This window comes from Artibeus jamaicensis, unplaced genomic scaffold (assembly GCF_021234435.1).
Source record: "Artibeus jamaicensis isolate MK-2021 breed Jamaican fruit bat unplaced genomic scaffold, CSHL_Jam_final contig_718, whole genome shotgun sequence".
Taxonomy (NCBI): domain Eukaryota; kingdom Metazoa; phylum Chordata; class Mammalia; order Chiroptera; family Phyllostomidae; genus Artibeus; species Artibeus jamaicensis.
In genome coordinates, this window is record NW_026521936.1 from 6,612,340 (window position 1) to 6,624,897 (window position 12,558).

The 12,558-nt window shown below is 51.0% G+C and overlaps 2 protein-coding genes across 6 annotated transcripts in view; both read right to left on the bottom strand.

Annotated features, from left to right (window-relative positions):
- The window catches only part of NCAPG2 (non-SMC condensin II complex subunit G2), a 56,798-nt gene extending 53,684 nt beyond the window's left edge, over positions 1–3,114 (bottom strand). For 2 of the 4 annotated variants that reach the window (XM_053671871.1, XM_037131962.2), the window contains exons 1-2: positions 2,743–2,887; positions 1,355–1,474 (exon numbers count right to left, since the gene is read on the bottom strand). In XM_053671871.1, the coding sequence (XP_053527846.1) occupies positions 1,355–1,432 (78 nt within the window). In that variant the 5' untranslated portion in view covers positions 1,433–1,474; positions 2,743–2,887. Of the gene's footprint in view, positions 1–1,139; positions 1,255–1,354; positions 1,475–2,742; positions 2,888–3,027 lie in introns of those variants that run through there. The other 2 variants (XM_037131964.2, XM_053671872.1) reach the window with 2 other exon arrangements.
- A 4,093-nt stretch (positions 3,115–7,207) lies between these two features.
- Positions 7,208–12,558, bottom strand: part of ESYT2 (extended synaptotagmin 2) — a 53,635-nt gene continuing 48,284 nt past the window's right edge. For both annotated transcript variants that reach the window (XM_037131901.2, XM_037131902.2), the window contains 4 exons: positions 11,948–12,079; positions 10,847–10,952; positions 10,030–10,079; positions 7,208–9,922 (listed from right to left, as the gene is read on the bottom strand). In XM_037131901.2, the coding sequence (XP_036987796.2) occupies positions 9,877–9,922; positions 10,030–10,079; positions 10,847–10,952; positions 11,948–12,079 (334 nt within the window). In that variant the 3' untranslated portion in view covers positions 7,208–9,876. The remainder of the gene's footprint in view (positions 9,923–10,029; positions 10,080–10,846; positions 10,953–11,947; positions 12,080–12,558) is intronic.

The window sequence follows — 12,558 nt, forward strand, 5'->3', positions numbered from 1 at the left end:
AAAAAGAAAAATAACTTCATGTACGTTGCTAGCAACAGACTGGATTCCTCTCTAGTTTTGAGTTGTCACTAATCTGATTTTCACACGTGATCATGAATGAGCCAAGCACACCATCTTCTGACCAAGGTCACAGTATCTGGAGTCAGCGCCTCAGGTTCCTCCAGGTCCTGTGCTTGGCTCCTTTTCCTTTATTCCACTATACAGGCACCCCCCCCCCCCCGCCCACACTCCCATGACTAACCTTCTGTTGGAGCTGGTGACACTCAAGTTTGTCTCTACCCCAGACCTTGCCTCGGCTTCAGATATACCTGCCATCTACTTATGGGATGTGTCCTGTGTACATTCCCTTGGTAGCCATTCCACACAGCCAAAATTGAGCCATCTCCTCCCCAAAATCTGCTCTCTGTCCACAAGATTTCAAGACCTTGCTGAATGGCTCTAAGGTTAGAAACCAGGGACCCCCCTGGGCCCTTACCTGGCCTATGTCTCATCAATCCACGATGCTGGCACACCCCATTGGCCAGCTCATAAGACACTCACACCTTCCCATTTCCATGTCCTAATTCCACCACCATTAGAAGGGGCATGGCCTCTGCCCCCTGCTCTCAGTCTCTCGTGGACCTCTCTTCAATCTGTTTTCCATGTGCAGCCAAAGGGTTATTCCCAAAGGGCAGCTCTGATTTTTTTGTATCTCTCCCTTTCTGCCCCACTTGTTTTCTCTTCTTTGTTCTCTTGCAGGCAAAGCACTGTCGGCTCGAAGGCCCCATGCCTCTCAGGATAAGTGAAGTCTCGACACCTTCACATGGTAAAGAAAGCCAGGGCTCAGCTCCTGCCCTCTTCCTCACCCTGCACTTCTACACTCTACCCCTGCCAAACCTTCAGGCTCAAATGCAACATGACTTTGACATGCTGACTTCTATGGACCTTCCAGAGCTTAGTTCCCATGGCCTTTGTGTGCGGATGGGAAGCAGTCCCTGCCCCGCCCTTGCCCCTTTCCCTGCTGTATGTCCAGGCCTGGACCCACAACGCTGCAAATAACCTGAGAAAAAAAGGAATGTCTTGTCTTCTTCAGCATGCCACCATGCATGCAGAATAGAGCAATAAATGTTTACTAAGTAAACAGAAGCACAGTGTACTACCTTACTTAGCATCTTTACAGCATCTCTCTTAACAGAAAGCAGGAAAGGCAGTTTGTGAGTAGTTATCCATCAGCAGGTCTATATTCATACAGTTTATTTTCTTCAAACTTGGTCCCTAAGGATTCACGGAGATGTTTCATTTATAAACATAATTTTAGAGAAATGTTTTACATTAACAGTCAAAAATCACAACAAAGCTAAACAATAAAACTTACATCAGATTGAATGAACTGCAAAAATTCTCCAATCAGGTCCTTAGACACTGCCTGAACAAATACTTCACGTCTTTCCATGACAGACGAAACTGTGTATCCTCCGGCATTTAGTCTGTAACCCTAGTGGAAAATACAAGCACAGGAAATTTACATCTGCAAATGTATCTTCTCCTCCAAGGTGTCATTTGGTACTAACATCCAAAACTGCAAAGGAATCCCTCTACCACTTACGGTGGACAGTGTCTAACAATATTCTGACACAAAACAAGTTATATATAGAAAAGAACTGTCTTGTTTTCACAGTATCAACATGACAGTGTTATACTACCAGCTGTTAATGAAACTGCCTGTGAAGGAGCAGGATGCCCCTCAGACCCTCCCCAGTCCTCTGCAGGTCAGCGCCTACAGGGCAGGCTGCTTGTGGGGAGGCCTGAAGACCGCTGACACCTCCGCTTGTTTTCCAATGTGGCACTGGGTCTCCCCGGACCTCGTTAGCAGGAGCACAGGCGTGCCCAACCAGCGCGCAGCTCCCACCAGAGGGAGTCAGCCAGGAGGCCTGGGGCTGAGCCACCTCCTGTTTCCAGGGACACCACCTGCGCTAGTGGGGCCCCAGGTGAAAGGCACCCTCCGCCCCCGCAAGGACAAAGTCAGAGCCAGAGGGTGGGACGTGCAGGATTGGGTTTTCCGTTGTTCGTGTGGAAAAAAAGCAGGTAAGTTGTGACTGATCAGAGCAGCTTTAGTAACTTGCAAAGGCCACAGTGGCGCCATAAGCCTACTTTCATGTGCTTCCTATATGCAACAGAACTCCTTCCTTAAAAAATGTATTCAACGAAAACCTGTTCCGTTGCACGCAGAGCAATATGGAAAATCACTGGTACCAAAGGCAACAATCAGAGGGACAAGGAGCCAAGTCAAACACTGCGCCCCAGATTTGAGGGTCTAGATCGCACCAACAAGAGAAGAAAGTAATCTCCCCACGCAGACACCAGCGAGGTCGGGCCCCTCCTCGCTCAGCTGGTGGGGCCCGGAGTGAACTTCCTGCAGCCTAGCAGGGGAGGCGCCCGCGGCTGATGACTAACAGTGGCTGATACCAATTCACCGCTTTGAAAACAACATGCCCAAAGATGCGACCAAGCACGAGGAATCGCGCCTCCACCGGTGGGTCCCTCGCGGAGAGCGCGCGGCCCCCGTCCCAGCCGAGGGCCCTGCTCCGCCCACGCGGTGACAGGGGAGCGCCTGGCCCTCAGCCGCCGCCACCGCGAGCGGCCCTGCGGCGCTGGTCCCTCCGTGCGCGGACCTGGGAGGCTCCCCAGGGCTCCCCGTCTCCCAAGCGACGTCCGGCACCACCTGCGGGAGGCGCCCCATCCTCCCGGGAACAGAGAGCCCACCTCGGCAAACCGTACACCTCAGGATGGAGATGCCTGACAGCGGGTTCCCCTGGGCACAAAGCGGGGCTGATCCTCTCCGGGACACTCACGGGGGAAGATGGGGCGTCATGCGCCCAGGCACCTGTGCCCACCTTTGTCCAGCCTCCTCAGAGATACCAGATGGGCCAAGGGTTCGGACGCGGCCCACGCCCGGCGTGCGTTATTGGACGCTCGACCCGCCCCACCCCCGCCGTTGCCCAGCCCCTGGCCCCGAGCCCTTTGCCGCCCAGCACTCCCGGAGCTCACCTTGTCCTCGGGAACCGCCGTTTCCCGCGCTCGGACCAGATTCAAAACCGCCCGCCCGCGCGCGCGACGCGTTCCTCTCGCTCGCGCGTCACCAAGCGTTGCTCTCGCGAGAGCCAGGCGCACCTGGGTGGGGCCAGTCGGGAGCGCACGCCTCCAACCATGCCTTGCCCCGCCCACAAGCTCCGTCCCGCACCCCCGGCCCCGCCTACGAGCTCCGCCCACACGCCGCGTTCCCGCGGGTGCCCAACCCCAGTGGCAGGCTCCGGCCCCGCCTTTTCTGCGCCAGCTAGGATCCTGGCATTCTTACCCTGATATCAAAATTAGTTTTACCGTTGGCTTAAACGAATGCAGTTTTTGACATAATTGGACTGCAAACATGGACTGCATACAAACATGGACTTCAAATAAAGTTGTGACGTCCGTCTACATATATGCAATGAAATCTGAGTACTGCCGCAAGGGGACACTCGTGTCTCCCTCTGAATCTACTTCTCATGTAGTGTATTTTGCTGGGCTCTGTGAATCACGTCTCTAGCAAAATATTATATATAAAAATCGATATTTTAGTATCCTGTGGCCATAATGCTGTATATTTGACAACTTTCACATGTGTCAGGGATAAAAAATCAAAACCATATAAATTGTAAGTATTGATTAAATTTGAAACTAAAAATTTTTTGAAGCACACTTCTTAATGCTATGCTTAAGACTTTTAAAAATCAATTTGTTTCCCAGGCTGAATACTCTGATTCTTCATGTGTATAGATGTAAATACAGAGAAAACTTGTTCACATAAATAAAGGCAACAGAAAATACATTAATAGCAACATCACACAATTCCTTAAACATATTTTAGTAAAATACCAAAAATCACACACTATCGTTAATTTCCATTAATTCCATTTGTATCAGCTAATAACTTGATTGGGCTTTCCTTCACTTTTTGTTGAAAGCAAAAACTTGGAAACAACCTGAATTTCACAGATTTTTCTTATCCAGTCACTTGAAATCATTCACTTTTTCAAATTCCAGGGAGTTTACCAAGACCTTACCCAGATACATTATGTTGCTATTAACTATATCAGTTACTTTTTCATTTCAAGGCACTTTTGTCGATACATTTTTTATTTTTTTGACTTTTATTTATTTTTAGAGACGGGAGGGAGGGAAACATGGATGTGAGAAACACCAGTCGGCCACCTCTTACACCCACCTGTCCTGTGAGGGACCTACCCCGTGACCCGGGCACGCGCCCTGACCAGGAATGGAACCTGTGACCCTTCTCCCTCACATTGATTTCTCTCTCTCTCTCCTTCTTCCTCTCTCTCTAAAAGCAAGGGAAAAATGTCTAGTGAGGATTAAAAAAAAAACAAAAAACATCTTACAACGTGGCAATGAGAAAAGATTTTTATAGAATTAAAACAAGACCCTATGGCAAAGCAACATAAACTAAGGCTGAAGCTGTTTGCAATATATACAGGAAAGGCTATAAATCTGGCTAAAATAATATCTTCGGTAATAAACCAAGTATAAAGTTCAATTTTTGAAAAAATTTATTTTTATTGGGCAAGTAACAGTCACATGGCTCAAACTCAAAGGAAACCACTGTTATCCTTTTCCTTAATACCCTTCCAGAAATATTTTCTGCGGAATAAAAAAAATACAAAGTGTGTAACCTAATCATAATTGTGACTGGGGAAACGAGCTATAAGAGCTGGCCACTAGCTTAAAATTTAAACACTTCATATAGGGCTGATTTGAAGGAGCACTTCTCAGGAACTCTGGGTGTAACCCACAGGGTGGGGCAGAGTAGGGCTGGGCTGTCTGTCCCTGGCCACCTAGAGAGCTAAACAGGACACTACCCCACAGCTTGAGTCATGGATTCCGAGAAAGAGGGGCTCCTGGCTAATCAGGAGGTAGCTGCAGAGACATTTCCTTCCTTTTTGTGGTTTTACACTGTACCATCTCTAAAAGTTTGAACTGGGAAATGTGAATGTCTTCAAACAATTATGGAAAAAGCAGAAGTAATTGGAAGCTTGAGGCCCACACCTCTGAGAACCCTACAGAGGCCTCTCTACCTCTGGGAGCTGGGCCAAAGGGTTCTGCAGGACACCTGCTATGCCCCAGATTGAGTGACCCTGTCAGGGGAACAGGGGGAGGGGCGGAGCAGGGAGGGGAGGCTGGGCGTCTGCTGTAGGAGCGCCTCCTTCTGTCTGCCCCTCTTTGGTGCAAGCGGACTCAAGGCGGAGTGAGGTGAGAGACAGGTGAGCTGGGCGCACAACAGACCAGGGCTCTTTGGTGTTCATCCTTCACCTCCCTGGGCTGTAGTTCCTCAACACCATTCCCCACCTTTCCTTCAGGAATCTGCATGTGCCTCCTGACATGACAACCTTGGGAAGATTGAAGGGGAAAAGTGAGCTATCGACCTTCCTCTTCCTCCTGGTCCTTGGGGAGGGCAGCACCTCCTGGGAAGACCACCTCAGAGCAGGGTAACTCAAGGAGGGAGATAGGCGGTCAAGGGTAAGCATTATCAGCCACAGCCCATTAAGAGTACCTTGAGCTGCATATAATAAGAGGCCTGCCTACCCCATGGCTGGTGTGGTTCAGTGGACTGACCTTCAGCCTGTGAACCAAAGGGCTGCTTGTTTGATCCCCAGTCAGAACACATGCCTGGGTCACAGGCCAGTTCCCCAGTAGGGGGTCCATGAGAGGCAAGCACACTGATGTTTCTCTCCCTCTTTCTCTTCTCCCTCTCTAAAAAAAAAAAATGCATAAAGTCTTTTTTTTAAAAAAAGGGTATAAAGTTTAGGCCTTCTCCAGGCCAATTAGGTCAGACGATTGACGGGTAGAATTGAGTGTATTTTTTAATTGGTATTAGAGCCCCCAGGTGCTCCCATCATAAAGGTTAGAACTCAATCTCAGAAAATGGGGAGGAGTCTGTGACACAAACATACAGTCCAAAATGCCAATGTGCCCAGGTCACGCTGAGCCCCAGTGACCGTCTGTGGGGCAAGGTGCCTTGTCAGCATCCCTCTGAGCCAGACCCCCAACACAGGACAAGCTCACCATCCTCCCAAAAGGTGGACACAACCCAACGTCCTCCAATAGACAGATGGACAAACACCAGGGGTCTATCCAAACCCTGGAGTATCACTCAGCCATGAAAAGGAACAAGGCTCAGACATGGACAGTGGGCAAGGGGCCCAGGGCAGGACCCACTGGAATTGAAACTGACAGCCCATCCTAAAGGACTAGGCAAACTAGAATTTAGCTTTTACTTAAAATTATTAAATTAGCCCTTCTTAGCTGCATGTTAGGCAGTCCTATGCTGGAGCCTAGAAACCTGCCTGTGGGGCAAGTGAGGAGGAAGATGTAACAATACACTTTGGATACACTTTGCTTAAGACAATAGAAGAACGTAGCCTGCTAAGCACAAGACTTGCAGCTTTGTTTTATTCTGTTAAGGTAATAGTGCTCAGAGTCCTAAGATGCCTTGCAGAACTCTAAGCAGGAAGACTACCTGACCACAGTCACGAGGCCCTGGACAGGGTGCTGCCGAGAGTGACATAAATCAGACAAAGGGAGTTTCTGAAGTTGACAAGAGCTGACTGATCAGCAGAGCCCACGGAGCCCAAGCCCCTTACTCATGATTCTTTTCCTTTAAAACCCCCGATTAGAAGCCACTGGGGAGCTGGAGTTTCAGGTGATGGCTTCCGTTTTCCTTTTGTGGCCCCTGTAATGAAGCAACTCGAATTCTCCCGCTGCTGCTCTCGGTGCTCAGGGAAGGCCCTGCCCAGCCAGTGCCCGGCAGACAAAGGTGACAGTCGCCCCAACCTCAGCAGTGGACACACCAGTGTTTCCCCTCCAGTGTTCAGAACAGCCTCTGCTTCGTTACTTATCGGTGCTTTGGATGTAAGGCACGTGTGAGGACCATATTTTCTGCTCACAATCATCTTCCAGAAGAGTGGTTTCCAAAACTCAGAGTCTGAGGTGGGTGGATGAGGGTCTGACTAGGATGGAAAAAGAGGAGCGAGTGACTGCAGCCACCAGAGGTGGTGCTTTTGAAAATGGAATAGGTCACAGAGAGCTAACAAACAGTATCCTGCACTCACTTGTCAGAGGATGAGGGTCCCACACTGGAATTTTCATTTCAAAAGACAAAGGAGGAACAAGTCACAAGTGAGCTGACGTGAAAGTTTTATTGAACACATATGTGTGCTGTCACGAGACCTCAGCTGATACAGTGGACCCTCTCCACCCAGCAGAACACCTGCTGCAGCTTCCCACTGGCAGCAGGGACCCCGGGGGGAGGGCAGAGTGACAGCCGCAGTCTTGGGCACACCCAGAGTTGCGTGTGTACACAGAGCTGCCGTTGGTGCAGGTTCCCGAGAAGGCAGGGACCGGCTCTGGATGCAGGGCGTCTGTGGCAGGAATTCTCGCAGTACAGAAGGGCAACTCTACAAGGGCCTGTTTTCATCTGAAGTTTGAAAACAACACATTTGTACTTCTGTGTTTTAAGGCACAGGACTAGCAACCCACACGGACAACCAAAAGGGAATTCAAATTCAGTTAAGCACGTGTCCCTGCACTGCTTTGGCTCAATGTGGAAAAGCTTAATACCCTTTCCCAGGTGAATCAACCAGAAGGAACTAGAAGTGAGCATTCTGAGGGCCCGGAGCCTCCTGCATCGCCAGGGCCCTGCAGCACCAAGTCAGGCCTCCCTGGTGGTTCTTATGCTTCCCCATGGAAATGAGAGCTTCCCTTTGAACACTCTTGTCACCAAATTAAGTCAGAATCACATCGGCGAGGTGTTTCAGCCCCTCAGAACCACCCTTCCTCTGCTCCTTCCCTGTGAGAGGCCTGGGAACCTGCAGGTGGCCATTCTCAGGGGGCAGGCATCCTGTGGCCAACAAGCTTTGTTTGGATTTTTTGCCTCATGTTATGTTTATTTCACCCAATTGCTTAAAATAAACAATCCATCAAGTAAAATACACATTGAATGGTTGAAGCTGCAAAAGCCAGAAGTTTTAAGATGTTGGTAGAAATTATTGATGCGCTGAATCCCAGTGAGCGTTTCTGCCTTATTGATCCCTTTCACAGACCTGATGTTAGAAATGTCTTCAATAAACCACACGTCACGGGCAGGGAACCGGACTGAGTAATGTCCAGTCCTTCTCCAGCTGCTAAAATACCAGCCGTGTGCCCTGTGTGCGCACAAGTTCACGTGTTACCAGGATGCTTGTAAGCTTCCCCCTGCACACCACACAGGAGACCGTGGGACCGGATGGGTCTTTTCGACAACCTGAAATGCGCTGTGAAACAGGCAGCTCCAGCATCACCACCCCCACAGTTCAGGAGCAAAGGGGAAAGAGCCAAAAGCCCTGAAGGGCAGTGGTGTGCGGGGTGGCAGGCGGCCACACGGGCACCTGGGCAGCCCAGTCTGAGCAGCCCGGGGCCACGAGGTGCTTGGCGGTGAGAGTGCACACCTCAGTCCCAGAGCTCCTTGCCCGACGCATCACTGAACTCTAGGGGTTCTCACAGTCCGAAGGCACGCAGCACGTTCTCTGCACGTGTGCATCCTCCACGGACCCACACACACGGCTCAGGACACGGCCACTGACACTCGAAGGGATACAAAGCATGCTTTTAATAATCTAGTGAGAAAAATATATTCCAAAGTAAAAACTGTGTGACAATGTTGTGATACTGATATCAGTTGGTAGGAAGTAACTTTGGAAACCCAGGAAGCGGAGTCGCCCCCAAATGCCAGCTGCTGGCACCCTGGGTCCTGGGGGGCCCGGCATGAGGGCAGAATGGAACCGAGAGCCAGCTCAGGCCCCATCCTGTGTTCGCCCGTGCCACACTGAGGAGTGGGTGCAGCAGCGATCGGGAGAAGCCCCTCCCCGTCTGCTTACCCCAGCCGACCTGGCAGCCTGCAGGGTGGCAGTGGGAGCTGGTCTCCCCTCACAGGCCAGGAAACACGGGCAATTACCAGCGCTACTGCACCACAGCCTCGCACGGACCCTGACCATCTGGGTTGCGTTTTAAAAAAAGTGCAGTTGTGTGTCGTTGCACTACTTCATGAACAAGTTACGACAAGCAGTTAAAAACTTCCAACGTCTCCACTTTATGTAAGGTGTTTCAGATCAGTACACTGTGACTGTGGAACCCTCCAGCAGCCCCCATAATGGTTTATGCAGCTCAGCTGCACCGCCTTCGCCCTTACAAGCACTGCAGCTTCTCAGTAACGCATCTTCGTGGTCACGGAAGTGTTAATAGTTTTAATACTTTCTTTCATTGATAGTGGACAGAAATATACTAATATTTCATAATCTTTCAGCTTTTCTTTTAAAAAATAAGCAGCACAAAATAAGTCACTGAAAACTTTTTCCTGCAAAGACAAAAATGATTATTTGTCATAAGAATTTAGAAGAAAATATATATATTTCCTTAAGCCATTTTCTTCTGAATTCAAACCAGCACGTAGAGATTATAAAAAATAGAGTCTATTTACATGGCACGGTGCGCCCCAGGGACACACAAAACGAGGCGACAACAAAGCTCACACTCGGACCCGCCTCCCAGACAGACAGCTTCCCCCACCCACCGGTGCCTGCTGCCCTACTAGGGGCTGTGACAGCTGCTGACACACTGGAGGGAGTCAAACACACAAAACTGAACAATAACATCGGCCAAATATGCCTCAAATGTCCACGTTTTATAAAACGAGTAAGGCATGTCCAGCGAAGAACAAGAAGTATAAAAATAGCGTCGGTGAGTGGGGGCGGGTGCCTTCCTGCGCGCAGGGCGGGGCCGACACACCAGGGAGCGCGACGGGCCCGGCGCGGCCTACGTCACCACGTGTGGTCTCATCCCGTCTTCCGTGAGGTCATACCTGAGAGCACGGGGAGAGGAGGGCAGACAGGCGGTCAGGGGGACAGTGTCAGCAAGCAGGCGGGGGCTCTCTGCCTCGAGGCTTGCCGCCGGCACCGGGACACTCACCACTGGGTCCAGCCTTTGGCGAGCTCGTCCGACGCCAGAGCAACCAGCACCTGTGGGTCAGAGAGCGTCAGTGAGCACAGGCTAACGGTGCCCCTTGGGCGCCGCCCCCCGCCCCCCCCATCTCCCCAGCCTCGTCCTGTCTCCCTCCGGCTGCTGTGTGCAGCTCTCCTTTATTTTCAGCCTCTCATTTTCCAGACAGCTCTACCCCAGGGAGCACCTGTGAACTAGCAGGTGGTCGACCCTGGCCAAGCGGTCCTTCCTGAGCACGTTGGTCTTTAGGTCCAGTCACTGTGAACTGTCAGGGCAGGGTCAGGGCTACAGGCTCCCGGGCCACTGAGGGCAGCGCAGATGACAAGGACTGCCCACAAACGGCACCTGCACCCAAGCCTCTCCTCCCCTTCACCCCCACACGCCTCACCAGAGACGTATAGGAGTTACATGTGGGTGGGACTAAGACTGAAAGAGTTCAGAGAAACGAGGCCCGTGATGTGTCAGGGTCAAGCACAGTTAGTTGGAGAGGCAGACTGGGAAGAGCACAGCCCTCCTTGGGGTTTTCTTTCATTGTGGTACTTGAAAAATGAACCTTTCTTCCACTACAAGTGCATGGCATTAGTGTGACTAACACGCCGACACTGAACACACGAAAACAACGAAACAACATCTCCACAACGTACGGGTGTCAGCTGATTTCAGTGTCAACCGGACCGTGGTTTCATCAGTAAGTGTCGATCACAGAGAAGTGCACCCCACACACATGTCGGGGACTGCTGAATTTTCACAAAGTGTGGGGACCCACCAAGGGTTTTCTCAAACTTACTTTGCCGAGCAGCCCCTTGTCTTTGGACAGGAAGCCGCCGCTGTTCTTCACAGCAACGTCCAGTGTCCTCCTCTGCACATCCGGTAAGGAAACGCTGAAATCGAAGCTGGGGGAGAAACGGGGCCTTCCTGCGATTTCTCCATGATCCTGCTGCAACTCATCGTAACTAAACGTGACGTTTATGCCTGCGAGACCCCTCCAAATGCTACTACACGTCTGTCACCATGAAACGGGATTCTCGTGCTATTTGTTTGGGTCTGGGGTTTCATGAAATCACAGAATCAAAGCATTTTCCATGGTTTCGAGCAGCTTCAAAGCCTGGGTGAACTGATCCAAAGTGCTCTGTGATCTGGTTTCACCATAGGAACCATCTACTCTGTGCTTTCCAGTGGCTGAAGTCAGATGCTGCAAACTGAAGTGCCTTCGGGGAAGCAAGTCGTCGTAACCCACTGGTGTGTGGCCCCCGTGCCTCGGGGTCTCTGGCAAACTGGAGGACTGAGGGCCCGTGGCCTGGGGGGCACATGGCTGAGATGTGGCCAACCCTCCCACGGAGCTGCCACAGCTAGAGACCCAAACCTGGGAGCTCAAAGTCTTCAGTGCTGCTGCTAAGCAGGAACACTGACAAACATGAGGTGCCAGCCCTGGGCCCTGGGGCCGCCACCCCAGACAAGCCACAGGGGTGGGAAGGGGCCTCTTTGAGGCCTAACTGTGAAAGAGGTTCGTGAAAACCTAAGACGATTATGCCATTCTCTTCATCAATCTTTAAATTGTTTTGGAAACCAGCTGTTTTTCATACGAATGTTATATTTTAAGATATTGCAGATTTATCATTTTAAAAAACATGTATTTTAATATCCTCAGTTTTGCTCTGAACCTCCTTTGCTCTTCAATTCCTACCAGTCTCCCCACCCAGGTTTACGGCTCATCGCTGCTGCCCAAAACCCACGGTGCTCCCGTGTCTCAGCCTGCTTGCGCCCGCCCGCCCACCGGCAGTGTCCACCCTGGTCTCAGCCCTGCGTGGACTCCCAGGCTTTAGTCCCTGTGGGGCTCCAACTGGGCCTCCCTCACTCAATCTGACAGTCGGCTGAGTCAGGGCCATACCTCTGATCAAACACAGGGTTCAGTGTTTTTTTCGACACGTGCGTTTTCCTCCTTCCCGACCTCCTCTTGTCCGGTAACAAGTACATGCGGACGTAGGGGTCGGAGCCGTCTTCGGAGAAGGCGATGAGATTCCTTGTAATGCAAAGCAGAGAACCCCAGACATCAGAGTCTACAACAGCGACAATCAGTGCCACATTCAAATGTACTACAGCCAGTCCTCAAGTAACGTCATTTTGTGATGATGTTCACAAGAAAAACACTCGTTGCACGTCCTCCTGAGTCTTCCATGGGGACCCCGGAGAGTCCAGACAGTCTGGGTGCTGTGCAGGCCTGAGTGGCCCCCCGATGGAAGGGCATCCTGTCCAGGGCTGTTCCCACCGTGTGCCCTGAGCTGCCAGCAAAGGCTCTAGTCACTGGTGACCCAAAACTGGGAGGAGTAGGTTGGAAAATTACGATCCCATTTGTTTCTATTCATCTTCCTTAAACACATGTGGAGCGTGCATCTATCTCGATGTTCAACATTAGAAGTGCTTTGGGTCTTTGCTCCAGGAGTTTGGCGATGTCTTTAAGACCAGAGACATGCCACAGGGACTTAACTGCTGTTTGGACCA